The 14,301-nt window shown below is 37.5% G+C and overlaps 1 protein-coding gene across 1 annotated transcript in view; it reads left to right on the forward strand.

Annotated features, from left to right (window-relative positions):
- PCNX2 (pecanex 2) overlaps positions 1-14,301 on the forward strand; it is a 395,419-nt gene that overhangs the window by 98,828 nt on the left and 282,290 nt on the right. Inside the window, exons 10-12 of the mRNA XM_069064863.1 lie at positions 4,283-4,428; positions 10,530-10,683; positions 10,783-10,815. Of these exons, the coding sequence (XP_068920964.1) occupies positions 4,283-4,428; positions 10,530-10,683; positions 10,783-10,815 (333 nt within the window). The remainder of the gene's footprint in view (positions 1-4,282; positions 4,429-10,529; positions 10,684-10,782; positions 10,816-14,301) is intronic.

Below are 14,301 nucleotides of genomic sequence, written 5' to 3' on the forward strand. Positions count from 1 at the left end.
TACAAAGATTTACAAAGCATTTTATATGGTATCTCATTACCATCACTACAACTCTTTACAAAATGCTATGATTGTTTTTTCTATAGATGAGGAAACTGAGGCTGAGATGGCACCAGAGATAGATCATTGGACCAGTTGTCTGGAAGAACTGAGATCAAACTCATCCCCAGATACTTTCTAGCTATGTGACTCTAGGCAAGTCACTTAATTCCTGTCTGCTTCAGTTTTTCTCATCTGTAAAATGGGGATAATAATAGCACCTACCTCCTCAGATTCTTGTGAGGATAAAATGAGATAATAACTATAAAGACACTATATTAATGGGAATGATGATGATGGCATAAGTTGCTTAGGGACAGACAACTAGAAAGTTTATGAGTCAGGATTCCAACTCAGGTTTTCCTGATTTCAAATTCAACTATGCCACCTAAATGAGAGAAGCAATATATCACTTATTTAGAGGTAATATATTCCACAACTTCATCTTTCTAAAAGATAGTCTGAAAGGAAGCATGAAAGGCCTCCGAGAAGCTGTAATAGCTTCACTAACATGAACTAAATTCATGTAATTTGCTCACAGCAGAGCCTCTCAGTCCCTCATTCTGAGCCTATTAACTTTTATTTGCATGAAATTCTAGCAAGTTTTTATGTTGTTTCCCAGCACACAGCAGATTAGAAACAACAAATTAAAATTAGAACTGGAAAGATTCAGAAACATGTAGGAACAACAGTTGACAATTTGACAGGAATTCAACAAATTTAAATCAACTCAAAATTTTAAATGTTTATTAATGTTGGAGTCATTGTATGAGGTGCTGGTAATAGTGACAAAATGAAACAATTCCCGCCCATAAATGGGAGCTTACATTTACATAGAAAGACTCTTTTTTAGAATTAAACAAAAGATATTCTAAACCTATAGTGAATTTGGGCTATTAAGGATAGGGATAAAAAGTCGAGATACTTCCAGAACAAAGCAAAATAAAGTTTCTAACATTCATAGGGAGTAGGATGAGGCAACAAAGAAATATAAATTTTTATTCAATATACATGATTTAAGAAGTCAGAGAAGTAGGTAGTATATTTTAGGAATATCTCCATCCATAAATGTTAAAATGAGTTACAATATTTCAAGTAAGCTTTTGTTATCTGGAAAATTGACTTTGTAAAATGGAGAATAAGATGATTACTATAGTTGAAAGATGCTTTCAAATATTCTCTCATTAAGATTCACTATATCAGACATTTATCTCTATTAAAAAATTGGGAAGTAAAAGGTCAGAAAAACTGAGTCATTTGTCCCAGGTATTGTTGCTTATTCCTATTACTGTATCCATTGTTTTACAGAGTCCCTTTAATACCATCTCACCTTGGAAATTTGCCAACTCCATCTTTCAGGAGGCAGATGTTTCTTTAGCTCTTCCTGTGTCTCTGTTCAGCATTTTGTTGTTCAGTTTCAGTCATGTCTGACTCTTCTTAACTGCATTTGGGGTTTTAGTCTCAAAGATGCTGGAGTGTTTTGTCATTTCCTTCTCTAGCTCATTTGACAGATGAGGAACTGAGGCAAACAGGGTTAAGTGATGTTCACATAGCTTGTAAGTGTCTGAGGCCAGATTAGAATTCAGAAAGATGAGTCTTCCTGACTTCAAGCAGGGCAACTCTGTCCACTGTACCATCTAGCTGCCCTTCTTTAGCATTAACCTAAATTTAATGACTGAGCAAAAGTATACTCCCAGGCAACAGAAATGCTCAGTCACATTTCAGCTATATACTGGAGCAACTCACTGCTTGAATAAGGGACAAAACCTTCTGTAATGTTAAGCCTCCTTACAATCCTGGGATCTTAGTAGACATAAAGGGAATCTACTTCAACTATTTGAGAAATGAAGAAACTGAAGCTCCTGGTGATCTGAATATCATTGTTCACCTTCATCTGTTTAAATTTTTTATATTAGAGTTTCTTAAAGTGGTTCATATTACTCAGTCAACAAATATTATTTACCACTTACTATATGCCAGGCACTCTATGCTAAGCACTGGAGATGTAAAGCAAGGCAAAACCTTAACTACCTTCAAGAACATTACATTTGAATGTAAAGAGACAACATGGAAGTAGCTAGACACAAAAAAAGATCCATAAAGAGTCAATGGAAGATGATTCAGAAGGGGAAGGTCACCCGCAGAAGGTAGACTTTGAACTGAGCCTTTTAGGAAGCCAGGGAACCTAAGAGATAGAGGTGAAGAAGCAAGCATGCAGGGGACAGATGACAGGAAAACTGAGATGGGGAATGGGATATCATGTCCAAGGAAAACCCAGTAGGCCATTGCAGCTGAACCCTAGAGTACATGGAGGGGAGCAAAGTCTAAGAAGACTAGAAATCTTTAGAAAGGAGTCAGGTTAGGAAGAACTTTAAATGCTAAACAGAGAAGTCTATATTGTATTCTAGAGGTAAAAAAATAATGGGGAGCCATGGTAGCTTTTTGAACAAGGGATTGAAATGATTAAACCTATATATATATATATGTTAGAAAAATCACCTTGATAACTGAAAAGGATGGATTAGGTTAGAGAGAGACTTGGACCTGACTTGTGGCAGTTAGGTAGCGCAGTCCCATGGGTGGTTCAGTGGTCACTGAACCTGGATTCAAGAAGCCTTGAGTTTCAAGCCAACCTCAGACATTTCCTAGCTATGTGACCCTGAGCAAATCACTTCTGTCTGCTTCAGTTTCCTTAACTGTAAAGTGGGGGTGATAATAATGCCTACCCTCCCATGGTTATTGTGTGTATAAAATATTTGCAAAATGCTTAGTGCCTGACAATAGTAGGTGTTTCATAAATGTTTATTTCCCCTGCCCTTGCTACCCAAGGAGACTGCTAAGAAAATAGTTGCCTTCGAGAGGAGAGGTGTTGAGCCCCTCAAGTATGGCAGTAAATGTGTAAGTGTAGAGAAAGTGATGTGTGTGACGTCAACCAATCAGATCTTATTGGCATCCCTTGGGAACACCTGCTCTTTGAAGAGCATATAACCTTCATACCCAAATCCCAAATCAAGCCAGTTCTGAACTGGCTTCCTTGAGGGGGGACCCAGTTTTGCACTGTAACTCCCATGCATTGCATGTCAAGCCAGCTCAAAAGAAATTAAACCATGGATATATGCAAAAAAAAGTGTGTGAGAAATAATGGCAAGATAGAAATGATAAGACTTGGCAATAGATCAGCTATAAGGAGTGACAGTGAGGAAAAATTATGACATCAAAGTTGCAGTCTAAAATTGGGAGGATAATGGTGCTCTTGACCATAATAAAATAGTTAAGGAGAGAGGAAAGATGGTGAGTTTTTTTGGGGGATGCATTGAATTTGAGAAGCTTGCTGGTTATCTATTTCAAGTTGTCCAGAAGATAGTTGAGGATGACTGATTTTTATAGCTCAGGAGAGACACTGGGGTTTGTACTTTCCACTTCCCAAGAATGTAGCAAGGAAAACAATTTCTCAATCTTAAAGTATTACATATGTATAATTTGTTATACTTGGGTGTATTTGTTTGGCTATCTTAAATTTACTTATGAGTGAACATATTGTTACCCCCAATGGAATTGAAGTTCCTTGAACATGGGCTGTCTCATTTTTTGTATTTATATCCCCAGTACCTAGTACTTGGAACAAAGCAGATATCGAATAAACATTTGTTTATGGATTGCATATTAATTAAATGATTTTATCCATTAAGCTTTGATGTTTTCTATTATCTCCACTAAACATTAACTCAAGTCTTATAGCACTGGCTCATTTGATTATGTGGGTAACCCTAAGTTTTTGAAGGGTACACCAGCAGAGCCCAGTTTCTAAATCCTGCCAGAATGGAAAGGTTTTGTTGGGGGTGGTACTTATATTGACAGAAATCATTGAAGAATGTAAATGAAATGCCTTGCTGCATTTTTTACAACAAATCCTACAAATACTATTCTGTTGCCAAATTCTCATTTTATGCAAAATTGTTTTTTTTTTGCAATTTCTGTCTTTAATTAACAGTGGTATATTGATGTGATATGTTATTGGCATGATTTCAGGCATGTATCATTAGGTCTACAGGATTTCAGTTGTAAGATTGGTAAGAAATAACCTTCCCATCAGTTAGAGCCCTTATCGATTTAATGAGAACATATTCATATAAAGCTCTGAAATTGAACATCTGCTTTTCATATTTTAAAGTTTGAATTTCTGATCATAACAATAATATGTCAATGTGAAACCCTCCCTTTTTGTTTCTTTTCTATTTAAAAGCATCTGAGTCAGGACCTGGAAGAGTCTTCATGCTCCTCAGCCCCCAAAAAATTTAACCGAGAGCAGTTCTACAAATTTATCATTTTTCCTGGCAAATGGATTAAAGTTTGGTATGATCGACTTACCTTGTTGGCACTGCTGGATCGGTAAGCCTGTACATCACTAAGATGGACAACAGAAATACCTAATAAGTGGTGAGGAGTTGTAGACCCCATTTAAAGAAAAAGTACAAGATGCTATAGGGAACCCCAGGAATGTTAGAAAAGACTATGCTTCCTTTGCTAGAAACTCAAAACCTAGGCAAAAAGATCATGAAAGTTTAAGAAATAATATGACTTAGCAATTAGTTCAGGACATTTGGGATAGGACTTTCTAGAATCAGTTTGGACAGTGTGGTCTGTTCTGCCAATATTCTACAATACTTTCTAATCAGAAAGAATCCGGTGCACCTTTTTGGCCTCCTTTTCTACATCTGCAAAAAGAGGGCAAAGGGCTTCCAGTGGTCTGAAGAAAAGGCGCTCTGTAAATCAGATTGTGAGGGTTTCTTCTTGTTTGTTTGTTGTTTTTTTTCCTGAGTATTTGTGTAATATAATACCAAGCAAAGGCAACTTCCCAAGTTCAAAATACCAGCATAGGTGCTCTCTATTTTATTTAGTGACAAACCAAGAACAGAGAAGATCAAAACATGACATCATTCCAAATACAGCATTTACTAAGTGTGATTAAATAATCTCCAAGTACTACCCCACCCCAGGATCTTCCAATCATTCAATCAATTACAAAGTCTCTGTTCTAAATACTTCTCCACCCCTAGGCTATACCTTAATTAAGTCCACCACAAAGCCCCTCTTCTCAAATGGAGATTAGTTTCCAAACATAGGTAAAGTACCTTCAGTTGTCAATCACAGAGCACAATAAGGTCAAAAGTTCCCCACTCCCAGGATCACAATTGAATCTACCCCAGAGTTACATCAAGTTTAAACACAGCACTTAATACCCAAATGGAGGTCTTTTCTTCATCTTGACACGAGGCAAGTTCTCAGCAATCTTAGTTCCTGGGGAGACAAGGTTTAGCAAGGCCATAAGATACATTGCCAGTCCCTTCATGAATTCATCCTCTGTCTGTAGAACAGTCCTAGAACCCCTGAACACATTAGCAAAGCCCTCTCCCAGGATTTCTGTAAACATACAACAAGAAAATCCTTCTTCAGGGCTTCTGAACCAACAGAAAGGCTCCTAGACCCCTGCAACAACAGCACTGTCCCTCACCAGTGGACAGTATTCACTCTGTCTGCAGGACAGTCTCCAGACCCCTGCAACAACAGTACTGTCCCTCACCAGTGGACAGTATTCACTCTCTGTCTGCAGGACAGTCTCAGGCCTTCTTAGCGAACAGCCAGGTTCCAGGACTTCTTCAACAAAAGGACAGTCTTTCACCAGTGGACAAATCTGGCAAAATAACATCAAAACAGACAGACAAAGTACCAGCAAAACAGCCATGTCTCCTCAGTCCTTGGCAGCTCAGGGGGCAGGTCTCAAAAGTCCAGGGCAATTCAAAGCGGCCACCAGCAATTCTCTTAGTCTCTCTCTCTCCACGAGGTGCTGCTACCAAAAAAGATCTTCCGCCTCTCTCTTGTGTCTCCAAATCTACGTCACCAGCTCCTCCCAATTCAGGACTTTCTTTTCACATCAACAAGCCCATCCCACAGGTGGGATTAACAAGCTCTGGGTTTTAATACAATCAATTTGAAAACCAAGCCAATACAGGGGAATCTTTAATTGCCATTACTATCACAATTTGCTAGAGCAGCCTGTTGCTTCATGTAATTCCAGGTTCAGCTTCTTTTCAGTGCTACCTTTGATCTATTTCAAATCTTGAAGATTGGTTCAAATATTTTTTTGCAAAAATGTTTGGCAATGCAGCAGTGTCACAGTAAAGAGAAGAGTTCAACATGGGGAGTGGAAGAGGGGACCTGGGGACAAAGGGAACTTTTATGCCAATTTGGGGGAGGGGGAGGAGCAGCTTTAAATTTGCTATCACATTTTTGAGAAGATGCAGATGGGATGACCCTAAAATTTCCCTTTTACCTTTTTCCCATTGGTTCACCTCTTCTTTCCTTCCTCCAACCTAAAGACCAAAGTGGGTGGTCGATAGGCATTTGACAAATTGGAGGACAAACACAAATTGTCGTGTATGTATATAATTGTTTACATATTGCCTCTCCTCTTAATATTACTTTTCATTGACACCATGTATGTGTATACATATATTTATATATGTATATATACATATACATATATATATATATATGTTTTACATCCAACACGTTGAGTATTATATCCCTTATTAGAATACGAACTCTTTAGGGACAGAGGGCATGCTTTGCCTTTTGGGGGGGGGAAGAGGGGGTAGGGATTAGCACGGTTCCTATCATATAATTAGTATTTAATAAATACTTCTTGATGACAATGAAGAAGAGGAAGAAGGAAGAGGAGGAGAGACAAGGAAGAGAAGGGGGAGGGGGAAAGGGGGGAAGGAGGAGAAGGAGGATCAGGAAGAAGAGGAGGATGAGAATCAACAGCAGCAATAACCGTTTCATCTTCATTGTCTACGTCTGCGAAAAGAAGGCAAAAGACTTGGAGTGGCCTGGAGAAAGGTATTCCATAAATCATCCAGATGCTGAGGTTGCCTCATGACTTTTCTAAGGGTTTGCTAGATCAGCCTTTGGCTCCTCATACAATTCCACGTTTAGCTTCTGATAATGGTGGTGATGATTCAGGGTAGAGTTGGAAACATTCTTGTGTCTCAGTTAATTTTCTGCTCTACATTAAAAGATAGAAAGTATAGTAATATGAATGTAAAGATAACTGTTATGGATGAATTGATTTCCTGATAATACTGTTTTGCAAATACATGGTGCTATTACTAAACCTATCCATTGAAATGCTAAGATTTCATAGTTAAATACCAAACAGGAGTCAATGCAATAGAGGCTAAATGCTTGTTCCATTGTATCATGTCCCCCAGTGACTACTCTTTGCAGTAGTCTTTAATTGTGAGATCACATACTAGAAAAAAACCATAGTATTGCAAAATTAGGATTGTAAATATCAGTACTGAAATGTCAGAAAATAGAATAATGATTCTCTTAGCAGCACTAAGTTTCCCAAGGGGTACTCACTTAAAAGGAATATTTACCACCTAACTAATAATCCAAGATAACACATTTTCCTTGAACATTCCATGTAAGCATATGATGTTCATTCAATATTAATTTTTTTTCAATATTCACATAACCAGTCCTAATCTTTCATCTATGTAGACATACATGTTTTTAAAGTTCGTTTACAAATGGATTAAACCAAAAGGATGCATTTTGCTCAGAAATTTAAAACCTAAAATTTGTTTCTTAAAAATGAAAACTTTAGGTGTGGCTAGGTGGCTCAGTGAATAGAGCATCAGCCCTGGAGCCAGGAGGACCTAAGTTCTAATCCAGCATCAGACATATAACACTTACTAGCCATGTGACATTGGGCAAGTCACTTAACCCCAATTGCCCTCCAAAAAAGCGGAAGGAAGGAAGGAAGGAAGGAAGGAAGGAAGGAAGGAAGGAAGGAAGGAAGGAAGGAAGGAAGGAAGGAAGGAAGAAAATGGAAAAAATGAAAACTTTATAAAGGAGAATTTTTTATGCTTTAAACCTTCCTAGCTTTAGTCAGTGTAGTATGGTGGAAAGAATGTTGGTATTTTTTGAGACAGCCAAGTCAAGAAGCATTTTAGGAAGTGCCTAGCACCTGCCAGGCACTGGGCTAAAGAACTGGGAATATGAAGAAAGGCAAAAAGCAGCCCCTGCTTTCAAGGCATTTATAATTTAATGGGAGAGATAGGAGGTAAACAATTACAGATAAGCAAGATATATGCAGGATAAAATGCATGTAGACCTGGAGCTACTTACTGACTCCCACTAGAATTGGCAGGTTAGGTCCACAGAGAGAAGTTGACTACCTCTCCCTTTGAGATTATCATCATGAACCCGCAATAGTATGTTCCCCACTGATTCCAACTCACTCAGACTTAGCTTTCAGAAAAGGATGTTTATTGAGATAGTATAGTAAGACTAGTGATAGAAAAACACTGACCTTCCTTCCCCCCCCCCCCCCCCCCCCAAAAAAAAAGAAATCTGTGATAAACTTTTCCACAAGTGCATATATAATTCAGGAGAAAGTGAGCTCAGGCTTAAAGAACCCCCATGACCGAAGGTTAACGAACAGCTATTGCTCCGAGAAGTCCTTTTAACATTGCTGGTAATCCTCCTGAGTTATAATGTAGCTCTCTCCTGGTTCCTTAGGGTCAAGACATTTGTATATCGTCTGGAAACTGCATGTCTCTCTGCCCCAAAAAGATAAATCATGCTGAGTGAAGCCGCTCCGCCTCATTTTGTCTACCTTATTCTCTCTGAAGCACCAGCAGGGATACGTTGTTATTGGTCCAGGCTCTTCTAGGCATGGCTGAGGTTTTAAAAGAGAGGGAGAGGTTTGAGAAACATGACACTTCCTCTGTCTCTTATACTTCACTGGCCTCTCATGCAGATCCAAAGGGCCTGCTTTCTCCAAATGGTCCCAACGCAGTTGTTCCAAGGCTCCTACTCGAATCTCCTTCATGGATATACAGAGGGCCAGAAGTCTAATTATTTCAACTAGTTCTAATGTATTTGTCATCTGATATCCAGTAGGTAGAAGCACTTTACTCCTTCTGATTAAAAAAAAACAGTTCAAACTTTGGTTAATTAATGGCTCTATCTAGGAATTATTTGTGTCCATTTTATATTTTTGATTAACTGATTCTATAAGTCAAAGAGATTTTTTTTACCTAGTTAGCTTAGAGTATCTTGTTAACTACATTTAATTGGGGCTCATATATATACATGTGCACATGCATGTATATATGTATGTGTATGTGTAAAGAGGGTTCCCAACTACTCTGTGTATGTGTTACCTGTGATTTAATCAATGTAGGGGGTTCTAAAGCATTCCATCCTTGATCAGGAGCACATGGTACAGTGGGGAAAAGTTCAGCATTCAAAGAACCTGGGTTCAAATCTCTGATACTTGCTACCTGTGTGACCTTGGGAAAGTCATTTAACTTCCCTTTGCTTCAGTTTTTCACATGAAAAAGAGGGTTTAGACCAGGTGGCCTCTGAGATCCCTTTCAGTTCTAGATCTATGATCCTTTGAACTGGGATCAAGCCCTGCTTCCAATCCATGTTGGCTGTAGGACCATAAACAAATTACTTGTCCTCCAAGTTTCATTTTTTTAAAGAAATGACTTGCCCAGGGTCACATAGCTAATTAGTGTCAAGTATCTGAGGCTAGATTTGACCTCAAGCCCTCCTGACTCCAGGGTTGGTTCTCTATCCTCTGTACTACCTAGCTGCCCTGTCCTCTAAATTTCTAAGGAAACTTAAAGGCTATATTACAAGCTAGTTGCCTGTGAGAAGTTTCCCACACTGATGAGAACTATTTATAGAAGCCCATTAAACTATTGACAGCTCACCTATAAGTGATAATTTTAGTTGCCTGGGGTACTGATAAGTCAGTGATCCAACATCACATAGTATATGTGTGACAAATTTGAACTCAGATTATCCTGACTCCAAGGTTAGCACTTCCTCCATGTTGCTACACTGTGTGTCTGTTCTCTCTCCCTATCCCTCTCTCTCCCTTTCTCCCTATCCCTTCCCCCTCACCCCCCACCTTCATCTCTGTTGGTCTCTCTGTCTCTGTTGGTCTCTCTGTCTCTCTCTGTGGCTCGCTCTCTCCATCTTCCATCAAAGATACTGAAATTTCTGGCTAGTTATAAAGCGACTAGATGTGAAGTAGAGAGATTCCAGCTGGGCCTGGAATCAGAAAGACATGAGTTCAAATCCATCCTCAAACTACTTTGCTGTGTGACTCCAGGCAAGTCACTTAGTTCTGTTGGTCTTAATTTCTTCATCTGTAAAATGCTAATAAGAGCACCTACCTCTAAGGGTTTTTATGAGGATCAAATAAGATACTGTAAAGTGATTAGTGCACAATGCCTGGCACTTAGTAGTTCATAGCTTCATAAATGCTTATTTTCTTCCTTATGGAGCTTAAAATTTTATTTAAAGGGTAATAAATTTTGACTATTGGTCTCTTCCAAGGCATAGAGTTTTTCTCCACTTAAAAGGGAGTCTTAACATTTCCCCCTATTTTTATCTTTTCATAGAACTGAGGACATTAAGGAAAATGTATTTGCTGTTTTGCTCATCATCCTGGTATCTCTGCTTGGATTTCTAACATTGAACCAAGGCTTCTGCAAAGATATATGGCTCCTGCTCTTCTGCCTCGTTATGGCCAGTTGCCAATATTCCCTTTTAAAGGCAAGACCAAAGCTATTTCTTATCAAGCCAATGTATTTGTGCATGTATGTAATTTAAAACATCAAATGATCTCACTGACACTTCTGATTTGTGTTTTAGAGTGTTCAACCTGACCCTGCCTCACCAATACATGTAAGTGTCAAAACACAGGCAAGTAATTTGTCTTGTCCATTTGGACTGAAGACAAAAAATAAAAAATATTTACCCTTTATAATGTGATTATGTCAACAGACATTGATGATGTTAAATAAAAGGTAGCCCCTTGGGAAATGTTCGGCCTCTTCTAATCATTCAACAAATATTTGCTGAGTCTACTATAGAGAAAACTTTGTTCTTTTAGAAAGTGGATAGATGGATGGATGAAACTTGATTCTCCCTGCTTCAAATTTAACTGCCCAAATTAGCTTCCCATATTTTCCTGCTTGCCCAAGTGCATATGACAGTGACTCGGGGACAAAGGAAGATTCATTCATATTCCCATACCTCATCTGGCAGAAGATTCTCCATACTGTAAACATGTTCATGAGGCCAGTGAGAGTCCTGCACATGGAGAGAGATGAGTTTAAAATAACCTTACTGGTCTTAACCATCACCATTTCCTGATGCCACCATAGGACAAATTATATGGGGAGAAGATAGTACCTTCTGCCTGTTATACAAACACAAAGTGCCAGTCCAAATTTACATGGGTCTCCCCTCTTCTTATTACCTACTTTTGAGGCCATTGTTGCATTTTTAGCCTAGTAATTATTTGACATTATATATAGTGTATTGTAATTATTGTATAGCATTATAAATTACTATACAAATACATGTAATAATATGACTACATAATATTAATTATAATAAATCAATAATGATAACAGTGACCTAACATCTTACAGTTTTCATAGTGCTTTCAAGTTTGTCTTAGTTGGTCCTCACAATAATCCTTTGAGGTAGTTATTACTTACCCATTTTATAGATGACAATGGAGCTATCTAAGCTCAATCAGATGAAACTAATGCTGTGCTAGTTTCTTTAAGCTAAAATTGTTTCCTTTGATTATGTTGGCTTTTTGTTTTTATCAGACATCTTCTGGCATATGCTATGGAATATAGCCTGTCATATTCCCAACCCAGCTAGCTCACTGTCCAAATGCCTTTGAGCCGGACAGATAGACAGTTCAAAATCTCTACTGTTTAAACAACCTTTTTCCCTCTTTTTGTTATCATGCATTCCCATGAGCCCATGAAATAACTATCCTAAATTAAAGTATGATCCACTCTCTATTCTGGTTTTAAAATTCATCACTAGGATTTAGAATTGATTTTAAATATGCTATAACTAATGTTTTTCTCATTGTAATTAAGGAGAGCACATGATTGGATGATCACATGACATATGTTTCCTTTTTGTTAAATTCGTCTGCTCTCTGTAATTGGTTTACATATAATAGAACTCCTTTTATCCTAGAGACTGAATGTCAAGACAAGCAGAAGAAGCATAATTAGGGTCTTAAGAATGGATTGTTGTGATTATCAGCAGAAATCCGGGTGAGGTAGAAATGGGTAGAGATATGCATTTCTGAAATTCATCACTCAAGCCAACTGTAAGTCCCAAATTATCCATTATCCTGCCTCAGTGAATTCTCATTTCTTGAAAGATCACACTGGAGTTAGTGTCACCTCTAGGGATGACCTGAGGGAGGGGATTTAATATATGAAATAATGATTTATTAACAAACACACATTTCCTGAATACACTACTTCTTAGAATTATTTTTCAATCTTTTTTAAATTTTATTTATATCTTTTAAAATGTAACTTCCATTTTCCTATCTATCTCTCTCATCCCCCACCCAGAGAATCATCCCTTAATACAACGGATATTCAAAAGAAAAGGGGGAAAATTGTTTCAACAAAACTGGCTCAGCAGCCAAGTCCAGTATTACAAATAGGGTTTCATATCCATATTCAACCATGTCTGAGAAAAATGAGTGGGGGGATGTTCATGCAGCATGATTCTAATAGCAATGTTTATTACATCAAAGAAAATATTGGTGTAAATGAATAACTAGTGTGCCCACCTCTCCTTGATAGGTCTGTAATATACCTGCTTCTGTGTCTATTCCTTTAAGACCATGAGACGGAGTTAATTATACCCAGTCTTAAATAATTTTAGGCTACTATTGCCCTTTTTATGTAGGTTGATGCACAGAAGGAAAGAAAACAAAGAGCTCCTTGACATGTCATCTTGCATATCTAACACGATTCACTTTTGAGTAGAGTAATTCATTGGCTTTGTGCTTAGTTCTCAGTGATTAATCAGTGACCTTAGTTGCTAGTTCTTTTTTAATTCTTTCCAGGAAATGGTAGTTCCATGAAAAGTATTTCCTTTTTTTTTAATCTGAGGAAGTGAGAACATTATAAAGGTGAATTGATCAATTATCATTAAACTAATGGGTAGATATTAGAAGGCAGAATCTACTGTCTCTACTGAAACTTAAGACACGGAGTTTTCAAGTGACCCTAGTGAAATTAGAGAAGGTAGGACTAAATCATGGTCCCCTTGATTAATAGGATCACAGATTTATAGAATATACCTGAGAAGTGACTGAGTTCAATTTTGCCAAAGTTTACTCAGTTACCAAGCATCTAAGGCAGGATTCAAAACCCATCCTTCCTGCCTCTATTCCATTCAGTAAGCTACACTAGTTTCTCTTCTCTCATATGTCATGTAAAATGAATCTGGTTTGACTTTTTATTTTGTTTTGTTTTTTTTCTTTTTCTGATACTGCTTAATTGCATAGGAACCAATTGAGATTAGTCTTTATTTTCCTTTGGGTGATAATTTTTTTTTCTTCATTGCTTCTTTTCGGAAAGCTAGTTGGCAACAGATGAACAAAATCTTAAAAAAAGAAAACAAAAGGACAATAAAAATGAATTTCTGGTGGACCATTCATTATATTCCAGACTTATCTGCATTAAACTTCGAATCAGTTAGAGACATGCTAACAGACTTAGAACTAAACAAAATGGAAAAAGAATAACTGAAGATCTTCCAGATGAATTAGGAAGTCAGGCTAAGAGCTCAGGTTTTATTGTTGTTGTTGTTTAATTTTACTGTTTTGTTTTTCCAATTACATGTAAAATTTTTATTACAGTTTTGACTTCCTAATCCCCTCCTCCTTCATTGAGAAGTCTAGCAATGTGATAAATATTGTACCTGTGCAGTCATGCAAAACATTACTTAAGTTGTAAAAGAAAACACAAACAGAAAAGAAATAAGAAAAATAGAGAAAATTTAAAAACAGCTACTTCAATCAGCATTCAGATTCCATCATTTTTTCCTCTGCAGGAGGATAACATTTTTCATCATAAGTTCTTTAGAATTATCTTGGATTTTCATATTGCTAAGAATAGTTGACATTCATAGTTGATCATTGTAAAATATTGCTGTTACTGTGTACAATGTTTTCCTGGTTCTGCTTACTTCACTTTGCATCATTCATGTAAGTCTTCCCAGGTTTTTCTGAAATCATTCTGCTTATCATTTTTTATAGCACAATAATATTCCACCATAATTACAGACAATAACTTATTTAGCCATTCCCCAGTTGATGAGTATCCCCTCAAT

The sequence above is a fragment of the Petaurus breviceps genome, unplaced genomic scaffold (genome assembly GCF_028583685.1).
Source record: "Petaurus breviceps papuanus isolate PSGF00001 unplaced genomic scaffold, PetGlider_PUasm1.0 90650, whole genome shotgun sequence".
NCBI classification, from domain to species: domain Eukaryota; kingdom Metazoa; phylum Chordata; class Mammalia; order Diprotodontia; family Petauridae; genus Petaurus; species Petaurus breviceps.